Source organism: Galleria mellonella, unplaced genomic scaffold, assembly GCF_026898425.1.
Source record: "Galleria mellonella isolate WM207_F2 unplaced genomic scaffold, CSIRO_AGI_GalMel_v1 utg146, whole genome shotgun sequence".
In the NCBI taxonomy this organism is placed as follows: Eukaryota; Metazoa; Arthropoda; class Insecta; order Lepidoptera; family Pyralidae; genus Galleria; species Galleria mellonella.
The window spans coordinates 1,624,542-1,650,096 of NW_026441999.1; the positions used below are offsets into that span (position 1 = coordinate 1,624,542).

A 25,555-nucleotide genomic window follows, 5' to 3' on the forward strand; every position below is an offset into this window, starting at 1 on the left:
CACATGAACATGGATTATGGAAGAAAAGAAAATTCTAATAATCTATAATCTCGGGGAATTCCCTACTGTATTACTGCATTAGAATAATGTATCCGAATATAAATAGTAAACAGAGCATCTAGACAAATGACAAACGAATTCGTCGATGGAATCGACATCGATAGCGAGTCCGTGAGTTGGAATAAGTTATACGGCGTTGCTATCTCATTCTGTCTCACGGACTCGCTAGAGATGTCGATTCCATCGACGAATTCGCTTGTCATTTATCCAGAGGGCCAGTAGTGTTATTCGGTAAGCATCACTTCGAAACTCGATAGCTGAATCCAGGGTGAAATTATATCATGGCATTCTGTAAAACTCGATTGCGACACGACGATGACTACGGTGGCGGGATTAAACATTCAAAAGTGATGTTTTGACGGTTGGTGCAGTCTACTGACATTTTAAATCTGCGTGTTTTGAAATGTATACGATGTTTTTGTTAAGGTGATTTTTTTTTAATGGGTGAAAATGGAATGGTAACCCCGACCGCGCTATTGGTATACAACCGACGAGGCACCAGTGCAAGATGATAGGTGAGAATGAATGCAGGTCTGTTGGCCCATCATGATGAATTCGACAAGAATTAACCATGATAGTTTCCAGGGGGAACCGCGTGGAGGTCGACCTGAGAGAGAAAAAAGAATGGGACAATACAGCGTAATAGTTAATATTGGTTGGTAGAAGGTTTTAGTGTTTATCGATAAGGGAATTAGAATTGGCAATACAAGTACATGTGATAAAACATTAAAAATTAATAAGACAAAAAATGTGTTACTTTGACACTCTGCTTTCTTCAACCATCTCATAAAGGCTTGAAGAAAAGTGGTACAGTAGAGAGAAATGGATATTTTTACAATGAACTGCATTGATATTTCTATACGAAATATACAATGTCTGGCAAGTTTTAAAACAAAAGTTAAGGACTTTAATTTGAGCAAGTTGTCGTCATCGTAATTTGGCAGTCTAGTTATACTTATCTCTTTACATAAAGTGCTCTCCAAAAGTTAGGTGAAATTAATTCACCTTATTTTGGGGGGAGAAAGGGATTGTTAGTAATGGGTCAAATAGTCCCATTACTAGCAATATACCCTGTCAGGTCGACCTCCACGTGGTTCCCACTGGAAACCGTCGTGGCTAATTCTAGCTGACCTGTTGTTTTCATTCTTATTACTGGTGCCCCGCCAGTGTATACCGATAGCGCAGACGGGGTTACCATTCCATTATCACCCATTAAAAAAAAATACAGTACAATTTGCCCTTGACATTTTCTTTCATTAATAATTAATTTGTTAACATTTCCTTTTTTATATATAGTAATTTTCTTTTATCCCCTTATGCCCCTATTTTTCACAATTTGCATTCTCATTTCGCTGTCCACACCCACGGACACCTTGGCAAATTAGGGTCAAGTAGCGAAGTCGCCGTGGTGTTCTAAGTACGCTCAGTAATTTGAAATGCAAGCAATTTTGCTCTTTATATTTGTATGTAAATATTTGAAAATAATATAATATGCAAAATAACATTGTTTATAATCCATTTTGTTTTACTGAAACGTATTTGAATAAATAAATTTTGACAGCCTAAAGCAAATAAGATTGTAAATTTCTTTTTAACGTTCACTCTATTATATATATACAGAGTATTACCAGAGGGAGACTTTGTACAAAAGTCGATTGCTTGGGTACCTCTGTCCCATTTGTGTTTCAACCGTGAAGCAGTTGTGTTTTTTTTTCTTTTTGATGGGTGAAAATGGTATGGTAGCCCCGCCTGCGCTAACGGGATACGCTGGCGGAGCACCAGTGAAGGGTGATAGATGAGAATGGAAACAGGCCAGTTAGCCCATCATGATGAATTCATCAGGAATTAACCATAATAGTTTCCAGGGGGAACCGCGTGGAGGTTGACCTGGTTAGGTATATTGCTAGCAATGGGACTCTCAGTCTCCATTACTAACAATCCCTTTTCCCCCGAAGCAGTTGTGTTTGCATGGCTGTGTTTCGGTTTGAAGGGTGGGATATGGCGTGAATTTTCTGGGTACAGAGGAATAACATCTGAGTCCTCAGGAATGGCAACGCATGTTATCGTTATATCGTGGGCGAAACAGTATACTCTGTTATGTCCATGGTACTGCTCATGTCTATAGGCGACGGTTACCACTTTCCATCAGGTGGGCCGTCAGCTTGTTTGCCATTCTAAGTTGTATAAAAAAAAACAGAAACTACGATTTCGATCCAGTTAGTTTAAGTGTCAGAATTTGAATTAATTGTTAATATTTATACAATAAATTTCAGCTTTTTGAGTTTGTTGTCAAATTTTTTAAGTATACGTCATAAATGAATAGTAAAATTTAATTCGAATTTTGAAATTTTATAGTTTTATTATGTCTGCTTGAATTAACAAATTTCAGATTTCGAATTTATTTTTGATGTTCATCATATGTGAACATTTAGAATTCAAATTCTTTCCCTATTATGTTAGTAGCTCATACTGTCTATTCAAGGACTCCTTTTTACTATATATTGTTTTATCTTTCGAGGTGACACGAATCATTTAATATGTAGGTGACCGTAATTCCTTTTGAAATGAGTTTCTACAATTCATGGCTACCCCTCGTTAAAGGGAGTGACATTATCAGCCCTTCTAGATTAGGGCAGGTGTTTGCAAATGTCAGTCATTCGCAACCTTGCGAAAGTGTAATTTATTATCTTAAGAGGACCATTATTTTGTGTAGGGATAGGAAAAGGATATGAAAATATAAAAAAAAATTATAATAGAAAAGTGTTCTGGATATAGGAGATGATATCAAATATAGGTCTACAGGAGGAAGGGAGAATATAAAGGGATTTTCAATTGGTGTGTAGTGTACACGCCGATTCTCAAAATAGGAAGAGATTTTCATTCAAAACATATTATTAAATATGTTTTTTTTTTAATTGAATGTAACCCCATCCACCAATCCCATAATATTTAAAGTCCTTTGCTTGGGCACTTTTCCCATTCGTGTTTCTACCGTAAAGCAGTTATGTTTGCATGGCTGTTTCGGTTTGAAGGATGGGATATGGCAGTGAATGTACAGGGTACAGAGGAATAACACCTGAGTTCTCAGGAATGGCAACGCATAGGGGGGGGGGGGAATCAAAGGCTAAACAGTATACTCTGTTACGCCCATGTTACTGCTCATGTTTATAGGCGATTGTTACCATTTTCCATCAGGTGGACCGTCTGCTTGTTTGTCATTCTAAGTTGCATAAAAAAATATTTTTGATGATATTGAAGTTTCGTTTGCAAGATACGTCTGTCAAAGTATCCGGAACTTGAGAAACTTGGTACTATCCATCACACGCTTTTCTACCTAATGGTTAGCTGATAGAGATTGCCACAAGGCATTAAGTTTGTCAATTGTACACAGAACAACTAGCGACACGACACGACTTCACATGTTGTGTTTAGTTTTTCTTTTTTTTTTTTAACTAAATACAAGCCCATGTTACTCGTTAGTTGGAGCTAAAATAAACTCTATGGAGGCTTATACAAAAGCTCTTTCAGATGGTCATAATTTTTTATTATTCTATTGTAAATAGTTATTCTTTATTGTTACCTCCAAAAGATTACACTAGCATGATTATTTGTGAGTACTGACAATTACAAGAAACGATAACACTGAGAAAACAATGAGCGGCCTTACCGCTGAAAACGATCTCTTCCAGGAAACTTTTGGATGGAGACGAGTAATAAACAGTTTGATCAGAGGCACCATGAAAATTCTATTAGTTTTAAATACATATAGATATTATAATACGTGCAATAATGTAAATATCTAGTAGTAGTATAGTACAATAAGGGGGGGGGAAGGGATTGTTAGTAATGGAGACTGAGAATCCCATTGCTAGCAATATACACAACCAGGACGACCTCCTCGCGGTTCCCCCTGGAAACTATCATGGTTAATTCCTGATGAATTCATCATGATGGGCTAACTGGTCTGTTTTCATTCTCATCTATCACCCTTCACTGGTGCTCCGCCAGCGTATCCCGTTAGCGCGGGCGGGGTTACCATCACTCATCACATCACACATCACCACTCATCAAAAAAAAAAGTATAGTACAATAGTTTCGAAAAGCCCTCTATTGAGAAAAAAACAAAAACAACTCAATGGTTAGCAATTTTTTCTAACTAGTCTTTTATTTTCTTTCAAAACGAGTGATACTGGTGTAGCATCTGGTATTAATAGAGGTTTAAAAATAAAATGTGTCGACTTTCATGAAAATGATAAATGTAATCTTTAAGGAATTTACATCAGTGGTAAATAATTAATAGAGACATTCCTGACTGCTGTATTATGTAGTATGCTTTAGTAGAATGAGATTTGACTGTAGAATCGTAGAGTTACGATGGTCAGTCAGTCGTCTACAGAGCACCCGGGTGCTCGTGTGTCGGGTTAGCGCTCAATTCCCACCACCGAGATTGGAAAATATTAATTAAATTTTTTATTTCATAACAATGTCATATTTGCCATTGTCTAAACATGTTTTTGTAGAAATGTGAACATTTTTGTGAATTACAGATGTGGGTTGCGTATTGGAATTACTGTGAGATTCGTTTAAAATATTTTTCTAAATTTTTCCAACAGTTTGTTTTTGTTTTGCAGTGTATGGTTTATTTATTTTTGTTTGGTTGCTTCGTGATATTAGGGTATGAAATCCTGTTATTTTCCGAGATGAAACGTTTTCTTTGGCGACGGGAAATACTTTGCGTATTTTATTTTCCAATATGAAAAGTTAACTGCAAATAGAGTATGTAAAAATGGACAAATTGAAATGATTCTATTATTATCACGCTAGCTTTCTTTAAGTAGTAGACAGAGATGACTTGGGGGTTAAGGACTACATAAATTTCTTGATTCGTCCATTTTCATAAGTATTCCCCGGGAAGTCTAGTTTATCTGCACATAGATTCTGGATATTTGACTTTTTCATGTCTGATGATGACGTGATACGATCTCACCAGTTTCGATTTTTTTTTTCAATTACTCAATAATTGAAATGTAGTTTTTATTATTTAACGTTTCTGATCATGACAGCTCAGTCTAGGGTCCTTTCAATAGGGTACATTTTGCCTTATACGCTTTGTATATTTATTTTACTCTTATCGCCTTATGTACTCTAGAGGTGTCTTGTTTTTTAAATTATGGTTGAATTTTTGATATTATCTTTAATACTATAGCAATTGGAAAACGATTGATCGTTTAATTCATTTTGTTATAATTTTCCACAGTAAAAAAGAATATTTTGTTATAAAATCATATTATGTAATGATTGATAATTTATTAATTGATAATTATTTTTTATCTTGATTAATTAAACGTTGAGCTGATAATGTAAATTGATGTAAGTAGAATCGCAAGTTCATTATCTTAATTCAAGGTAATTGAGTCCGTATCTACGAACGAGTATGTTTTGCTCTGCAAAAAAAAAACTGTTATATACAATGCACACACATACAAACACACACACAGACGCAATTAATGAACCATGAATTGTTTCTTAGACACATTAGAACTCTCTTCACCAATCTATTCCGTTTTTTTCGCTAAGAAATACGGGAGTTTCAATCGATACAAAAATAATATAAGTACCAAATATACGAAATATATAAATACATAATACCAATATGATAAAGAGGAAGGATTTGGTTTATTTATAATAGATAAATAAAAAAAAATATATATATATATATATATATATATATATATATATATATATATATATATATATATACTGTATATATAACTGATTTTTGAAATTGTTTCATTTCTAGAAAGATATATTATCAATGAGTAATATTGGCTAAATATTTTTTTTAAACAAAAATGCTAATATAAATTTATTTTTCTATCTATGCTCGAGAAGCCAAGGTGGATTGCTAGTCGATTATATTATAATAAATAATCTCATAATATACACAGGAAAAAAACAGACGAATTAAGTCTCTTCTTTTGGAAATTGGTAAAAATTGTTCTCGAATGGTAATAGCACGTTTACGCTTACCTAAAATTTTAATATTGAGAAAAGAAAGGATTAGATTGATTAGTTTATTTCCATTTTAATATAAAAATTTCTTTATTATTATAAACTGAATATTAATGAAAAAATTAGATCTTCCTTCTCAAATTTCATTCCTTCAATCACTCACTCATTTTTTATACGGAGATTTTTTAACTCAAAGTTTTCAATTATTCTTACCATTTTTCAAATATGTTTTTCATACAAACCTTGTGGATGGATGAATAGATGATATTGAAATGGTTACCCCGCCTGCGCTATCGGTATACGCTGGCAGGGCACCAGTGAGGGATGATAGGTGAGAATGAAAAGGCAGGTCAGTTAGCCCGTCCTGATAAACACACCTGGAATTCAGCATGATGGTTTCCAGGGTGGACCGCGGGGAGGTCGACCTGACAGGGTATATAATAACAACGGAACTAGCAGTCTGCATTATTAAAAATCCCTTCCCCCTCATACAAACCTTGTATTGACTTTTATAAATATACCAAAAAAAGAAGCCATATAGATGAGCATCTGTTCTGAAGCGATACGTTTACGAGTACATATATTTGGCATTGGATTTTTATTTATATAAATAAAACTATACAGCTCACCCGGAGATATGTTAGTTTATGCCCTTAATTCTCTATCAAGTGAACTTCGGTCGAAGAATTTGAGATTATAATAAAATGCAGTCATAATCTTAACATGACATATATATATATATATATATATATATATATATATATATATATATATATATATTAGATACCTTCTTCTTTCGAGTTCTCAAGGTTGACTGGAAGAAATTCCTTTAATCCGCCTGTGTACATTTTTGTCATAACATATATATATATATATATATATATATATATATATATATATATATATATATATATATATATATATATATATATATATATATATATATATATATATATATATATATATATATAAATAAGTGAATGTACAAAAGCATATAAAATAGACTATGGTACTATGCCTCCGTACCCTGTAATTTCACTGCCATATCCTACCCTTCAAACAAAAAACATGGCCATGCAAACATAGTTGTTTAGCAGAAAAAACGTAGAAGACAGAAGTACCCAAGCAGCGGTCTTCTCTAAAAAGTCTTCTGGTACAGTTAGAAGTAAAAGTAAGCTGTAATTATAAATATGGTAACTAATTTAATGTAACCAAAAACCGGTGAAATGAAAGGAAAGCGTGTTAATTGAATGCGTCTATGTTTATTATTTCAACGGTTTGGTTTAAACAGTAATAGGTATAACGAATGGAAAGGGTTAACCAACTTCTTAACGGTCGCGTCGTCCTAACGAGGGTACTGCTCAATGAGAACTGACAAAGGGTTAAAGTAATCATTATATTTTGTCAACATATATTTGCATTGATTTTAATTTTTTAAGTGGTTTTTAAACGAAGGAAGGTTCTATTTTTTTTTCGAATATATGTGGGATATTTGTTCAAAAAAAGTGTAATGTTTTTAGCCTGTGTATTTCAAGTCGATTGCTTGGGTACCTCTGTCCCATTCGTGTTTCAACCGTAAAGCAGTTGTGTTTGCATGGCTGTGTTTCGGTTTGAAGGGTGGGATATGGTGTGAATTTACAGGGTACAGCGGAATAACACCTGAGTTCTCAGGATTGGCAACGCATGGGGGGTATCATGGGCGAAACAGTATACTCTGTTATGTCCATGGTACTGCTCATGTCTATAGGCGACGGTTACCACTTTCCATCAGGTGGGCCGTCAGCTTGTTTACCATTCTAAGTTGTATAAAAAAAATGTTTACCACGTTTCATTTAAAAATGTGACAAGATCACATATATAACTTGTAAGTATAATATATATAACTAAAATCATATCAGCCGTTAATCTGTTGCTGAATATAGGCGTCCTACATACGTAAGGTTTGTTAGTAATTGCCACACGTGGCAGGCAAGTTGGCAACCGGAGTTAGGCTTTGGTGATGTTTTAAGAAAGATGCTGCTGCCCATCCCATGACCAATAATTTCCCTTAGTCTCCTTTTACGACACCCACAGGGAATTAAAGGATGACTCTTTATATGCCGGGACCACACGGCAAAACGACGTATTACTATGCCATCTACATACTGAAGTTTGGTCTAAGGATCAATTAAACAATGTACCTAATGTCAGGAAACATTAGCAATTCTTGTGTATGATATAAAATTGTAGTAATTCGTACAATTAATATTGTTGGTAGTTTCATTTCATGCTTAGCCATATCTGTTTATCTCTGCCTAACCATAACTATAATTAAGACCATATTAGAATAGACTAATAGACATATATGCCATATGTACAGTGTAAGGAAGTGTACATTATTAAATTTTTTGCCATTACTGTAAGCTTATAGAAGTAGGAAATATGTTTTCCGTAAAATATTGATCAATATTTATTTGATTTATTATTATAATAAATTCTTGTACTCTCCCACACAAAAAATGTGTATAAATTCCTGACCGGTTTTATTTTATGTATTTATTTATTAGTACAAATATGTGTACATGGCGGACTTAATGCTAAAAGCATTCTCTTCCAGTCAACCATAGAGACGTGTCAGAATACTCGAATGCGGTACTACTAATTATTGATATACATACATACTAAAATTACATATATAAACGAATAAATATATATGAATAAGAAATATACCTACACATATATGACATATACTATATTATACATGAAATTGAGAATAATATAAAGCACTTACTGCTCGGATAAAGTAAAAAAGTGAGCGTGAACGTTTTTTTGAAAGACGGTTTAGTCCGTAGTCTCTTAATGGCATCAGGAAGTGCGTTCCAGAGTCATGAAGTTTGTAGGAGTATATTTTTAAAAGACTTACTTCATCATAATTTCAGCCATTATCCGTCCACTGCTGGACATAGGCCTCCCCTATAGACTGCCATAAGGAACGGTCCTGAGCCACCTGCATACACTGACTTTCCGCAATACACTTGAGGTCGTCACTTCATGTAATGGGGGATGTTTGTACTGTGTTTGCTCGTACGAGATCGCAATTCAAGAACCTTTCTTCCCTATCGGTTGTCGGTTCTTCGAGCTATGTAACCAGCCCATTGCCACTTTTTGCTTGCTTATTCTTCGGGCTATGTCGGTTACTTTAGTTCTTTTGCGGATATCCTCGTTTCGAATTCTATCACTCAAAGAGACTCCGAGCATAGCATTCTCCATAGCTCGCCGAGTAATTTGAAGTTAATAGACATATAATTAGTAATATAATGTTACTATTGGTTTGGTCATTTGGAGAGGATGGATGAAAGAAGAATTACGAAAGAGATTTATCGAGCAAGAATGAATGGAGATGTCGGTAGGGGCCGCCCTCGACGGACGTATGTCGACCAAATAGGCGACGTGCTGAAGAAGGGCCAAATTAAAAGTACCCGTAACCGGCGAGCGTGAGATTGATGATGTGGAAGAATCGAAGAAAGAAGGATGAATGTGGAAGAAGCGAAAGAGGTTTGTTTGAATCGAAGCATTTGGCGTTCCATTGTTTCTGCCTACCCTAATGGGAGACAGGCGTGACAGATATGTTATGTATGTTTTTCAATATTTGCTCGCTTGATCTAAGTACATTTTGTAAGGTGCTTTTAATTTATAACATCTAAGGTTTTATATTTAAAATCATAGCAAATTAAATAATTATTATTGTTGTGTTTTTTTTTCACGCTAATCTCCTTAGCTGGCTCTTACTACACCTACGGGAAAGAAAGAGATGGTCCATTCTATGCTGGGACCACACGGAATTAATTAATTAGTTTATGCTATAATTATATACAAAATGTAGGTATCATGAATAAGTCAAGTGCTTCAACGCTACAGTGGTTTTAATACATTATACTGTTATTTCTGAATGTAGGTATCATAACTAAATGACGGATTTACTTACCCCTGCTAATCTCAGGATTAATGTCGCAAACTTTTAAGAATTCTTAAAAGTTCACGACCTTTCTGTTCAGATGAGCAGTCAGAGATTTAATTTACCTGAATTTAATTATTCTTCAGCGACTTATTTACTTTTTATTTAATTTAACAAATACATTTTTGCTTTGCCAATTAAACAAAGCACTTCACTCTTGCCCAAAAAGACCTATTTAAAAAAATATAGCTAGTGCCCTTCAGGATGATGTAAAGATTCCAACAATAACCCATACATTCAGTACTGTTCAGGCATTTAGGTATAAGTTATGGTGGTGTAAAAAAATTTCCATACATACATGAATCCTAAAAACATTACACTCCTTTTTTGGACAGTAGTGTAAACAAGTGAAGATTTACGATTCATTTGTATGTTTTTTTTTTTATCTTCTGTTCATATCTATGTCATGCCATTTCTGTATTTTATACAACTTAGAACTTAGAACAAGCTGACGGCCCACCTGATGGAAAGTGGTAACCGTTGCCTATAGACATGTTCAGTACCATGGACATAACAGAGTATACTGTTTCCCCCCATGCGTTGCCATTCCTGAGGACACGGGTGTTATTCCTTGTTATACGAGTATATTTGTTAATTTTAACGATACTCGATGTCTTGCATATTTTACACTCATTTTGATTCTGTAAAAATTCTGTTACGATCAGATACGAGATTTTCTTTTTGCAGAGCATTCCTTACGCGTCGTTTAATTAAATCTTTATTAACGTTAATTTTATGTATATAATTTACTTAAGTCCTACAGAGTGAGTTAATTACATTAGTTAATGACCTTGGTTCTATAATTAATAGGCTTGTCTAAACTAAAAATGGTGTTTGGAGATTTAAAAAGAAGCAGTAGAATCGTCTTACCCACGAGCGATATTACCCACCTTTACTTAATAGTTCTTTTTTTTTTATGAATAAGGAGGTGTTTTTCTGCATCTTTATCCATGTCGATTACATTCTGTATATTATCTTAGAAGGCATTATCGTAGTGTTGGCAAATAGGACATTAAATTGTAAATAATAAAAAAAAAAAACAGAACATAGTGATCTGACTACAATGTACTAGTGACAAAGTGACAGTGATTAAGTGACGTTTAATGATGAAAATGGCGACGTCAGTACCACCGAGGGTGTCCAGGAATGTGTCGTTACCAGCCGGACGGCAACCGTCCACCGTCGGCATGCTGGCGAGACGGACTCTGTCTGAGAGGTGGGTATAGACAGTTTAAGGAATCGTTTGGAAGATACCAGAGGCGTTGGATTACTGGTTGTTCTTTACACCGGAGTCATGTTTACCACTTTTTGGAATCAACTTCTAGCAGCAGTATTTTCAAACCGATACGACATTATAATCTTCAAGAAAAGAGCATATTCCTTTTTAAAAGGTCTTATTTAAAATTGTAACAGCAACAACATTTGAAGTTTTTTTTACCACACTCTATTTAACTGAAATTTTTGTTTCTTACAACTGTAGACGATGGTCAAGGCACAACTGATCTGATCTTTTCATTCTCACCTATTATCATTTACTGGTGCCCCGCCAGCGTATACCGTTAGCGCAGGCGGCGTTACCATTCCATTATCATCCATTTAATTGTGAACCGATTCTATGATACTTTTTAATCCGAAAAGTTCGTTTCTGTGTATGATCTACAGTCATACATTTCAATAAGATTGCTACAGTCGGCTTTTATATGTAATTATATTTTCTTTATGCATTTTCTTTGAAGAAAACCCAACAAATTTGCAAAGGTCTGAAAATATTCGATTTCACGATGGATCTCTATTGTATCTATTTGAAAGGGAACGAAAACTCTGACCCAAAGTGGAAATATAGAAAATATTTCATATTCTCGTACATTTTTTGTGTTGCGATAATGAGAAAAAGGTTCCATGAAGAGGCTCCAATATAATGTTGGTGAAATATGAAAGATTTTGTGAATGCTGGAGTGTCTAGTTTTGTTAGAACGATTGAGGTGAAAACTGTTCCAATTGATTTATACAATTTATGTCCTGTACATATGAGATGTTTATTTTTACATTTATTTCCAATATTTATAAATGGAAACACGAGTATTTATTTGTGAAAGGTTGTATGGATGTATAGATGGATCTTTGTTACATTTTCATCCAAAAAGTAATGAACGGATGTGAATGAAACTTTGTGTATGGATAGGTTACATCTTAAAACTTGGGATATTTCTATAGCGTTATGTCTGACTTTTGTATCCTTTTTTTATTAGGCAATAATGTTTAAATAATATAATATAATTTAACGAGGCGGCTACCAGTCTATCGTTTCGGTAATTACCAGTGCTCTTATGACGTGTCTGTTGTTATGTCCCAAACTACATACCAAACTATTATGATAAACTTATCACCAATTACTGTTTTTAACTATTCGTCTATATGTAATTTTTGTACAGGTACGTTTCAAGCAGGACAATATTATAAATGAGAAAGTGTTTTTGTTCGTTTGTTTGTTGTTTTAATAGCTCAACCCATTGGTTTTTTTATGCAACTTAGAATGGCAAACAAGCTGACGGTCCACCTGATGGAAAGTGGTTATCATCGCCTATAGGCATGAGTAGGCATTAGCAGTACCCTGGATATAACAGAGTATACTGTTTCGCCCATGATTTCCCAGGCGTAACCATTCCCGAAGAGTCAGGTGTACCCTGTAATTTCACTACTATATTCCACTCTTCAAACCGAAACACAGCCATGCAAATACAACTGCTTCGCGGTAGAAACACGAATACGGTAAATATTGGTGGTTATATATTTATTGGTTTGATAATGATTTATTAATAAATGTTATTTGCAAAAAAATTTTGGTTATGTAGTCTTTTAATATTTCTTGACAATGCTAAACGTCTATGACACTCGTTTCTGTCTGCCTACCTTTTAAAAGATTTGTCGTGAGGATAGACAGAGAATTTGTAAAATGAAATACTTTAGAATTATAATTTAATAAACAACTCTAGCAATTCCCCTGAAAATTTGCGTGTACGTCAACGATAACAATTTTGCAACTAATATGTTAAAATTACTTATTGGAACCATTGATATGTAAATCGTCCAAGATTCATAATCCATTACAACGGTGACACTAAATCTGTTTGAAAAAAAAATGAGAATAAAATACTATAAGCCTATATTTAGAAATTATATTTTTACGAAGCTACATTTAATATTTAGACTTTATATTTTTACAAAATTTTTTAGAATATTTATGTTAAATTAAAAATGTTATTGAATGGTAAAGACATTAGTGCAAAGTTTAATTTTATTTTAGTTCTCAGTTTGTCTGTATTTTTTAGGCGTTCTGAATGGTAATATAAGTTTTTTTTATGTACTGAATGGCAAACAAGCAATATACAATGTAATGTGTGTAGCAGCGTTCAACTTTAAACATCACCAAAGCCTAATTACGGGTCCTCTATTGACTTTCATGCTTGACAATTATTGGCAAAACTCCCCTTATGGGAAAGGCATATGTTTAGCATAGGAAAGTTGATGGTTGACGTGATGCTGACGATGATGTGTTTATAAAATATTTGTCATTTTGTGCAGCAAAGTCTAAGTACACTTTAGTGTTTGATTGTGTATCTAGAATGTTTTATATATCAATGTTAGTTAAGCAATGAATTGGTTAAACTTCCCAGAATCCATTAGATGTGACCTCAGTGAAAACCCTCGAGTGATGTAGGAGGTGGGTGTAATATAATTAATTTGTTTGGGATCGGTCGTGGTTACTTGGAATTGCGTAATAATTGCTCGAGTTTATGACAGAGATTCAGTGTTTTGTCAGTGCTTTATATTGGCCTACGAGTATCAGTGCTCGCCTGAAGTGTTTTCATTTATGATCGCTTCTGTAATAGACTTGGTAAAATTGTTACTTACTAGTTAGTGGAAATTTTCAAGGACTTTCAAAGGTATGTGGGAGATTTTGTACAAAATTCGTCGGATGGGTATCCAGCTTCCACTCTTGGTTCTGCCGGTTTGAAGGATGCTATCATCATCATTTCAGCCATTACCTGTCCACTGCTGGACATAGACTGTCATAAGGAACAATCCTGAGCCACCTGTATCCACTGACTCCCTGCAATGCATTTGAGGCACTGTGGTTGCCCGTATGGGGTCGCTACTTAAGAACCTTTCTTCTCCATCTTTTGTTGATTCCTCGAGCTATACCACTTTAACTTACTTATCCTGAAGGGTGCTATGTGGCAGTAAAATTAGAGGGAACGGAGGCGTAACGTAGTCCTCAGGAACGCATCAAGATTACCATAGCATTACCATTATACACAGTGTACCTACTGTATGATATCCATGGTGCTGCATGTTTATATGCGACCGCGGTGGTTTTCGTCAGTTGGGCCGTGATTTTGCCATTTTACGAGTATATCCTGTAAAAAATATGCATCAAGTGAGGGAAACAGCTAAAGAAAAGTTATGATCCTAAATTGATCCGACCGAGATTCGAACCACTTCGTCACGGTTCCGATTTAATAACCGCAGCAAAAGAGGGCGTTCTATTCTATTCTGTTGGAGTTTATATTAGAATTTCACAGTGAAGTATTCCAAAGCGATAGGATTACACGATATTTAGGAGCCGAGAATACGCCGATGCGATACGCTTGTTACGTAAAATGGAACGTGGCCTTCTCCGAGTGTGTGTACATTTGATTCACTGGATATTTCTGTCACTATCATTCGTTATGTGATGCAGAAATTGGTCCCGTGTAAGTTTCATATGTGTGAGATTCTCAATTCGGCTGATTTTTTTTTTAGTGGAGTTCGTCTCTATTCTCACATTCATCCTTATCTTCATGTCAGCCATCTACTGTCTACTGCTAGACACACACACATATACACATTAGATTTTAAATATTTGAATTTAGAATGCAAGTTTCATATATCTGTAATGGAGTTTACTTCGTAAAAAGACTTGGCGTCAATCATGACTAAGTTAATATGGGACTAATATAGGAGTATACATTATAGATTGTAAAAAGCCGTATCAAAATCGGTATATATATTAATACACAAAAAAGAAAAACAGACAAATTAAGAACAGCCATTTTACAAACAAAAGTGACCATTGTAATTAATTTACATATTTACGTCCGTTTAATTTTTCTGTCCATCTCGTGAGATTCTGCCGTGAAGATATAAAATAATGTATGCATTATTAATATGCTAGTTACGCTATGCTAGTTAGTATGAAGTATTCCTATCATTATGATGTATCCGTATGCCTAGCAATACAAGCAACAAACTTAGTTTTTGCTGCAATCTTCGTTTAGCGCTGATTTTCAGTTTGCACTTTGCTATTACTAACCTACTAAATCCCATGACGAGCTGTCACAGCGCTAAGCAGTAACAAATAAACTCACATTAATTTTTTTGTGCAACTTAGTATGTCAAAAAAGCTGACGGCCCACCTGATGGAAAGTGGTAACCATCGCCTATAGACATGAGCACAACAGAGTATACTGTTTCGTCCATGATACCCCCCATGCGTTGCTATTTCTGAGGACTCTGGTATAATTTCTCTGTACCCTGTAAGTTTACTGCCATATGCCATCCTTCAAGCCGAAACACAGCCATGCAAACACAATTGCTTCACGGTAGAAACAAGAGTGGAACAGAGGTGCTTGGACAAAAGTCGTTAGCTTGGGCTAACGACTTTTGTACAGACTTTTGTACCAGAGGGAGATCTCTGGTAATCTTAATATTAGTAAGAAATAATTAAGAATAATGACCCCCCAGTGTACCCAGTGATGTAATATAAAGGCACGTGTATTTTGAACGTGAACCATGTGTTCATCATTCATTAAGAAAATACGCTGCATCGAAAGCGCAATTGCGTTTTACAATTTCCTTCAAATGTTTTGAGCAATGCTTCCTCTGTTTGACCTTTGAAAGTATACACTATCATCTATATAAAGAACATTCGATACAGAATCTACGTGCATTCTGTATCTGCCTACGCGTTAGGGGCTTGTTACACGGTCAAATAAGATGTTCAGAAAATCCTTCGCCGCCTTATACGAAATGACGATTTTTTAAAGAGCATCATCATCATCATTTCAGCCATTATCCGTCCACTGCTGGACATAAGCCTCCCCCATAGACTGCCATACAGATCGGTCCTGAGCAACCTGCATTCACTGACTCCTTGCAATGCATTTCAGGTCGTCACTCCATCTAGTGTAGGAGGGTTTCAGGTCGTCCTAGACTTTAAAAAGCATACTAGAAGAAAAAAATTTGGGCAAAAAAGGAAAGGGAAGACCGAGGAATGGGACAGATAAAGGAAACACTAGGTGTCATGTCAAAGATATGGCCTGTGGAATAGAGCTGGCTGGAAGAGAATGCATGAATTAGTTGCACCGACACGAGGAAACTGTTAAATGAAAAAAAAAATTAATTTATAATAATATAGTTGATAGCTGATAAAAAGTTGACCGCTTTTTGAGGCTCGATACTTTATCTATATAATCTAAGGTTTTACTAAAGTGACAGTATAACAAATCCTAAAGGATACTTTGTACGGTGTACGAGTACTTTTGGAAGATCGTAAAAGCATTCGGCCATTGATTCCGCAATGTTATTTTCCATCATGTTTAGTTTGGTTCGAAATAGTTTTTAAAACATTTATAATAAAGTTTACGTTGATATATAACCTGCAACATCCGAGATTTATACCGTGACGTCAATTTACGACGGCCGCTTGTAACTCTTAAAACAAGCAATGTGTTGTTGAACGGGATTTTATTTCGGAAGAATTGACTAGCTTTTGCCGGTGAATGAGTTTTATGGTGCATTTTTATGAGCAGTTTTATCAGATAAATTGATTTTGTGCGAAAGTCGTCTGCTTGGATACTGACTCTTGTTTCTGCCTCGAAGCACCTGTCCGTGCATGGTTGTTTAATTTTTTTTTAAATGGAAGATATTTTTTTAATGGGTGACAATGGAATGGTAACCCCATCCGCGCTATTGGTATACACCGACGGGGCACCAGTGAAGGATGATAAGTGAGGATGAAGCAAGTCAGTTAGCCCATTGTGACGAATTCAACAAGAATTGTTCACGATGGTTTCCAGGGGGAACCACGTGGAGGTCCACCTAATAGGGCATATTGCTAACAATAAGATTTTTAAACTCCATTGCCAACAATCCCTTTCCCCTAATGGAAGATATTGGAATGGTAGGTCCCACTTGCGCTAATAGTATACGCTGGTGAGGCGGAAGTGAGGGGTGAAAGGTGAGAATGAAAAGGCAGGTCAGATAGCCCAACGTGTTGAATTTACTTGGAAACTGGCAACGGTGGTTTTCAGGGTGAACCGTGAGAAGGTCGATCAGACAGGGTATATTGTTAGCAGTCGAGCCCTATTACTAACAACCCCTGGTTGTTTTAATTAGAAGGGCGAGATATGGTAGTGAAGTGATAAAGTAAGGAGGTGTAAAATCTTAAGGTTTCGAAATGGCAACGGATGAGGTGACCATAGCTATCACCATAGACGATGCAGGATATAGTGTCGACATCTAGTGTCAAGAGTTTTGAGGACGCCTATGTTATACATGAGATTTTTCCGAAGCAAGTGACAATAATTTTTTAATTGTTTTAAAAGTAAAAGCAAAATTTTGGGCTGGGATTCAATCTTGGAATTCTCGGATCGCAGTGAAGCATGCGACTGGGCTTCCACTGTTCGTCTTCGTTATTTCGTATTTTCATTTAAAACTTTAAAGATACTAGTATAATTTCTTTTAGATTTTCGATATGTCAATTTAATTAATTGGACGTATCGAAATTCTAAAAGACTTCGATTAGAAGCCCTTATTGTAATAATCGTTAAATTTTTTGTCGTTTTCATTTTCTTATTTGCCTACAGTGATCTGGAGCCGTGTGCAGCAACCGCGCCCTCTGGCAGCAGTAGCAGTTCTAGCTTGTCGTCCCGTAGCAATGAGAGCAACACTGTCGCAGCCGAGCAGCAAGGTAAGAGATTAATTAAACCATTGGACCTTCGTAAGTTCTCGTTAGAGGTAAAAAAGTTATGGATATTACCCGATATATCAACAAACTGAAGGGACAATGAGTTTGTCGCATAACTCAAAGACTTGGGACAAAAAGGTATTAAAGTGACGACTCTGTATTGTGTAATTCTGTGTAAGCTTATCCTGTTCCTCCAACGAAATGTGGCGACGATCTAAAATGCCAGGGAGCCAATGGATGCAGTAAACTCAGAACCGTTCATTTTGGGGAGTCAAGTGAACAGTGAATTGCTAAAATGATGATTGTGATGATTTTGATCATGATAACGTTTATTGAAATTAAAACATTATTAATGAACAATAAGTATGTATTCAATAATTAGTGTTAAAGCGATAAACTATTAAAATAATTTATTACTTTATTTCTGTCACATCCGTTATACGGTTACAAACCATACAACGTTTCGGTCCTTCGAGCCGGATTGAACCTATGAATTGTTTAATGGCTGAAAATGGTATTGTAATTCCGCTTGCGCTATCGGTATACATTGGCATGCCACCAGTGAGAGATGATACGTGTAGATGCAATTCAAGTCAATTGGCCTACTATGACGAATTCGACAAGAATTAACCACGATGGTATCCCGGGAAGCCTCGTGGGGGTCGACGTGATAAGGTATATTGCTAGCAATGGGGCTGTAAGATCCCATTACTAACAGTATCTTTTCCCCACCTATGGATTTAGTTAACAATAAAACATTACATCCTTCCACAGCCTCCCAGTCCGATTGGTCGGAGGAGGACGAGCCGCTGGCTGCCCAGTGGGCGGACAGCTTACCCCCACACGTCCTCGAATCGCTGAAACTGTCCCCTGCGATGAGAAAGCGGCAGGAGGTCATACATGGTGAGCAAGATTTGACTTTTAAAAAAAAATACACTTTGAAATTCAAGTTTTTAAAATCTACTGCAGGTTTAAGAACATTGTTATGTGAAGAGCTCGCAAGAAACTCAATAGTTACTCTTTTAAATCTCTGTTAATATTATGTATATTTATTTAGATCTACAATGTCTAATAATCGACTAACACCAAGTACATTTGTCATTCAAATAATCGTTTAACGTATTTATTACGCTTTGTTCAACAAGTGTTTTTATCCTTGGTGCTGTTCATGTCTATAGGAGGCGACAGTTACCATATCCCATCAGGTGGGCTGTCAGCTTGTGTTATTCATTGATGACAAAATACAAACGAAAAATAATATAAAACAACAACAAAGTATCTAAAATTAATAAATTTTACCACAGTAACTGGCTGTGTGATATAATTCTTTTACTTAACTATTGACAAGTACATTTTGCTAGGTTAAAAAAAACTATGATTAAATATAGTGATAATGATTCGTAGATACTTTAGAATCTACGTGTATCTATAAATAATAAAAAACTAGGTTTAATTAAGACAGGTTCTAATTTAATACTGTCTGTTATTATTACTTGATTATAGAATTAAGAAAATTTAATGTCAAAGGCAAAGTCGTTATCTTGACATTAAAAATATTTTTTAATATCAATTACTAGAATATATTATTGCTTATATATATATATCTTTTTAATTTAATATCGTCTATTTTATTATGTTGTACCGTTAATTATATTTTCTCTTATTGCTGTCTACGGTCGACTGGTAGATAATGTCATATGGTGTTAAGTCCGCCACTTACACTATCTAGGTGTATTAAAGTAAAATAAATACGGCTACGGTAACCGCTTACCATCAGGTGGGCCGTATGCTTGTTTGCCACCTCAGTAGTTTAAAAAAAATATATTACAGTATATAAAAAAGAAATTGTTAATTTTGGAAAATTGTAAATTTGTTTTAGAGACGAAATGATTCTTATTATTCAGTCATTACAAAAACAAAAACATACACAGTCAAACTCCATTATCTATGGTTTTCTCAAATCGTTTGCTATGAACTCTAGTGGTAGTGACGTCCGGTTCCCATATTTAGTGCCATGAACCATTTTAACATTCTGCCAATTATGGAATTCGCGCGTCATTTAAATATTGGTATCGCTGATGTTTCAATTCGAATTTGATTCGTATGCAAATAGATATGTATGTTGGGTAGATAAATAAGGTTTCACATTAGTCCTTAGTGATGATAATGCAACAGGGATGGGCAGCAGCGTTACTCTTAAAACATGGCCAAAATATTAAATGTGGTTGTCAACTCGTCTGCTGCTAACCGTGGCAACTACTGATAAGCGCCCCTTCTGGTGGAGGCCTATGTTCAACAGTGGACAGTTAACGGCTGATATGATGATGATGATGATGATAATGCATGAAGTGAACAATGGACATTACACGCGATGTTTTTGTTTGTGGTGCAATAAAGAGTTAAATCTATACATATAAATAAAATTAGAGTGTCTGTTTGTAATATTGAAATAATCGTTTTTTTACTACACGTATATGAATATAGATACGGTACATACATAATTTTTTTTACAATTTTTGTTTGTCTGTTTGTTCCGGCTAATTCCTGAAATGGCTAGATTGATTTTGACGGGACTCTCATTGGCAGGTAGCTGATGTAATAAAGAGTACCTTAGGCTACGTTTATTTTAGAAAAAATATTTTATTTTAGAAAAATAATGTTGCAATGTCCAAGTACTGTCCAGTACCGCGCGCAGCTCACGCGCATGCCACCACTGGGCCAGTAAAATGAAATGAAATAGGTATTATAATAAAAAAATAAACTAAAAAATTAAAGAATCAACTGTTAGAAGGAACAAAGTTCGCCGGGTCAGCTAGTAAATAAATGAAATAAATGCTGAGTTAGATCGTTTTCACAAACACCGCTGCATTCATTTTGTTTTTTTTTTTTATATGTTTTTCTTTTTATTCTAATGTCAAAGTAAAATAGTAATGTTATTATATAATCGTGTAGTCTTCATTATTATGTTGTTTTGTTATATGTCACATGTATAATTTATATTATATTTCTTAAACAGAGATTGTATCTAATTAACGATGTTATTTAAGTGAAATGTTTGTTTGGTGTACGTATATAAGAAATAAATGAATGAATGTGTCGCGGCAGAGCTGATAGTGTCGGAGGGGTCGCACGTGCGCTGGCTGAAGGTGCTGGGCGGCGTGTTCCTGCGGCCGCTGGAGGCGCAGCCGGCGCTGCTGGCGGCGGACGAGCTGCGCGCGCTGTTCCCCAACCTGCCCGGCGTGCGCGAGCGCCACGCGCGCCTCTACGCCGACCTGCGCGCGCTGCGGGCCGACGCGCCGCACCACCTCGTGCCCATCCGCCCGCTCGCCGACGCCATGCTCAACACAGTCAGTTATACTACAATTATTACTAAAGCCACCTGCTATTATTTTGACACTTGTCTAATTACCTTAAGAAATGTAGGCATGCAAATATTTTACATTTTATAAAAAAAAAAAGCGAAAGCGTTTGTAGCGACTACTCAAACTGATTACACCCCATCTGAGCAGTAAGCACCAGAGGGAGATTTTGTACAAAAGTCGATTGCTTGGGTACCTCTGTCCCATTCGTGTTTCACCCGTGAAGCAGTTGTGTTTGCATGGCTGTGTTTCGGTTTGAAGGGTGGGATATGGCGTGAATTTACTGGGTACAAAGGAATAACACCTGAGTCCTCAGGAATGGCAACGCATGGGGAGGTATCATGGGCGAAACAGTATACTCTGTTATGTCCATGGTACTGCTCATGTCTATAGGCGACGGTTACCACTTTCCATCAGGTGGGCCGTTAGCTTGTTTGTTATTCTAAGTTGTATAAAAAAAAGAGCAAAATGTATTACGCTTGTATGGAGACGCTTTTAAGCATTCTGTAGGATAACAAAGTGGTCGTGCACCGTCGTTCCAAGTCAATAATCAAACCCGGGATCACAGGGGGGAAAGGGATTGTTAGTAATGGGTTCCAACAGCCCCATTGCTAGCAATATAGGGTCTAGCTGACCCATTGCTGGCAATACAGCCTATCAGGTCGATCTCCACGCGGTTCCCCCTGGAAACCATCGTGGTTTCATTCTTGGCGAATTCTTCACGATGGGTCAACTGACCTGCCTTCATCCTCACTTATCATCCCTCACTGGTGGCCCCGCCAGCGTATATCGATAGCGTAGGCGGGGTAACCGTTCCATTTTCACCCAATTAAGAACCCAGCATCACCAGAATGGAATATGTTAATCACTGATCTACGGGGGTTGTCTTTGTACATAAAATGTTACTAATTGCTCTTCTATTGCAGTTGTTTAATTGTTTTATACGAGGTTTGTCCGGAAAGTACGTATAAAAGTTTTTTAAAAATTTTATTTTACAATTATTCAGGTAAATCAATTTTATCCCCTTCAAAGTACTCCCCCTGTGACATAATGCACTTGTGCCAACGCCGTTTCCACTGTGAGAAGGCTCCTTGAAAGTCCTCTGGTTGTAGGTTTCTCAGCTGCCCCGTCGTAGCTTTTTTTATCTCATTTATGTCCCCCAAATGCCGCCCCCGAAGTACCAATTTGGTTTTTGGGAACAAGAAGAAGTCACACGGGGCCAAATCCGGCGAATAGGGGGGTGTTCGGTCACCGTAATGGAATTTTTACTCAAAAACTCACGGACAACAAGAGAGGTGTGGGCAGGGGCATTGTCGTGGTGAAGAATCCAACGCCCCTCTCGCGCCAATTCTGGACGAACTCGTGCCACACGAGCTTTGAGGCGTCTGAGCACATCGACGTAGAATTTTCCATCAACTGTCTGGCCTGGAGGGACGAATTCTTGATGGACAATCCCCCGAACATCGAAAAAAACAATCAACATTGTCTTGACATTTGAGCGGGATTTTCTTGATTTTTTTGTTCGTGGTTCCCCGGATGTCTTATCGAATTAGATCGGCAAAAATTTCACGGCCATTCTTGCCGAGTTTCGAGAGAAACTTGATTACGACGCGCTGCTCTTCAACGGAAGCGGGCTCCATGCCGACGGGGTTTCGTTAAGAGGTAACTTCACAGATGGCGTGACAAGCCAGTTCGCACCGCACGGCGGTCAGACCAGAACTGAAGCATTGTTAGGGACATAAGGAAGGGGTCCTGCGCTTACCTGGCCTCCCCACTCCTCTTTCTCGCATTCCAGAACACTTTTATACGAACTTTCCGGACAGACCTCGTATAGTAATATGTATTTATTAATGTATGTATGTATTTATTGTATGTATTTATTTATTTATTTAATATATTATGTGTATGTTTATATTATATGAATTTATCAAGTATTGCTTTATTTTTTTGTCTCTATTCAAAAATGCATCGCCTACGAATTTTCGGTTTGTCCAATGGTAGAGAACATCGTCCGGTGTTAAGTCCACCAAATGTACATAGAATTTTACTGTGCTTTAAAGTTTAAATAAATAAAGTTTCTTAAAAATATTTTTCTTTTCTCTTTCCAGCTGGGTGAGTCGGGTTACTCCGCGTGCCTGGCGCGATTCTGTCGCGGGCAGCGCCTAGCGTTGGAGTCGCTCCGTGAACGCCGGAGGAAGAACAAGGAGCTACATCAGTTCCTATCCAACCGCGAACAGTTACCACTGTGCGGTAGACTGCAATTGAGAGATTTGCTCGCTTGCGTTTGGCAGAGGTAAGATATTGTTTATGCACAGCGAATATACGCTCTGACGTATAGACGGTTGCAGTTTTGGAGATGCCACTCAATAGTTTGAATGATGACATAGCTACTTGTAAATATATAACGACAGAAATTTTCACATATTTTTCACCACATCTGTCCATCATACGCTTTCTGTTTTTACCTAATGGATAGCTGGTAGAGAATGCCATATGGCATTAAGCTCGCTATTTGAACACACTTTTATTGTGCAATAAAGAATAAATAAATAAATAAATACGAATATAGCTAAGTAGGAAATATACCTATCCAATAGGGTCATCCGGCTCGAAGGACCATTTCCGATAAATACATTCTGAAACTGTTTTTATATGTTATATCTTATTTTACTTAACAAGGTGAAATCGAAATAATTATCATCATATTAAGGTCGTGTTTCACTACTGAATAAGTCGAAAAATACACAGAATTTTGGATTACTATACTAGAAATCCGCATACATCTGTAAAAATTACGGTAGAATATATTGTTAAATTGAGGATTTTAATTTTTTTTTTTTTAAATTGTCAATTCGTATAATTGTAACAACTATTTCAATAAATTTAATGACATCTAGTGAATATTGAATCTGATCTTACCTTTACTAATTCATTGTTTCTTTTCAGGTTAACAAAATATCAGTTACTCCTGGAGGGAGTGTTGAAGACAGTGGGCGAGAGTGACGATGACAACGAAGAAGACATTGCGCGCCTCCGACGTGCATTAGACACAGCCAAAGACGTGTTGCATACTGTTGATACGGCGATACACACAGCGGAAAATGAACATAGGTAAGTGACGAGAACAATCGTAGATGTTATGAGAATGGTTGTAAATATGACGAGAATAGTAGCAGACGTTACGAGAATAATTGTAAATGTGACGAGAATGGTTGCAGATTGACGAGAATTATTAGAGACTTTATGAGAATGATTGCAGATGTGATGAAAATGGTTGGAAATATGATGAGAATTATTGTAGAGGTTACGAGAATAGCGAATAAGTAAAAGTAGTTTAGTTGTCGTAGAATTGCAAATAGATATGATGGTATATTTTTTATTGCACTCAGAAGTACAGTAACAGTTACAAATATCAGAAATAAAGTGAGCAAAGGTGACTTGCTACGTGGTCTCGGTATAAAATGAGTCGCCCTTTCGTTTTCCGTGGGATCGTAAGAGGCGACTAAGGGAACTTAATGGTTAAGGGATGAGCAGCAGCGTCTCTTTTGAAATGTCACTAAAACCTAACTGTGGTTGTGAATTTATTTGTCAAGCGTGTCTGTCAACTAAGGCAAAGTGTCCCCAATAGGGGAAGGCCTATGTTCACTTTTGATGTGTAATGTCCGCGTGTCCGCGTGTCCGCGTGTCCGCGCGTGGGCAGGCTGCGCAGCATCCAGAGCAAGCTGGAGGTGCGCGCGCCGGCCGGCGCCGAGTGGGACGAGCTGCGCCGCCTCGAGCTGGCCGCGCGCCGCCTGCGGCTCGAGGGCGAGCTGGCCATCCGCAGCGACACCAACAAGAAGATCGCCGTGCTCGTACGTACCCGCCGGCCCGCCGGCCCGACACACTGCCTGCACGCCACACCGCACCGCACCACACCACACCACACCACACCACACCACACCACACCACACCACACCACCCGGGGGAAAGGAATTGTTAGTAATGAGGTCTAATTGCCCCATCGCTAGCAATATACCCTCTTAGGACGACCTGCATACGGTTCCCCCTGAAAACCATCATGGTTAATTCTTATCTAATTCATCATGGTGGACCAACTGACCTGCAGTCATTTTCACCTATCAT

General features: G+C 36.8%; 1 protein-coding gene across 4 annotated transcripts in view; it reads left to right on the plus strand.

Moving 5' to 3' along the window:
• LOC113523196 (rho guanine nucleotide exchange factor 11) overlaps window positions 1–25,555 on the plus strand; it is a 265,886-nt gene that overhangs the window by 228,766 nt on the left and 11,565 nt on the right. For all 4 annotated transcript variants that reach the window (XM_052891758.1, XM_052891756.1, XM_052891757.1 and 1 more), the window contains 6 exons: window positions 17,974–18,077; window positions 18,849–18,977; window positions 21,180–21,421; window positions 23,542–23,726; window positions 24,380–24,544; window positions 25,134–25,284. In XM_052891758.1, the coding sequence (XP_052747718.1) occupies window positions 17,974–18,077; window positions 18,849–18,977; window positions 21,180–21,421; window positions 23,542–23,726; window positions 24,380–24,544; window positions 25,134–25,284 (976 nt within the window). The remainder of the gene's footprint in view (window positions 1–17,973; window positions 18,078–18,848; window positions 18,978–21,179; window positions 21,422–23,541; window positions 23,727–24,379; window positions 24,545–25,133; window positions 25,285–25,555) is intronic.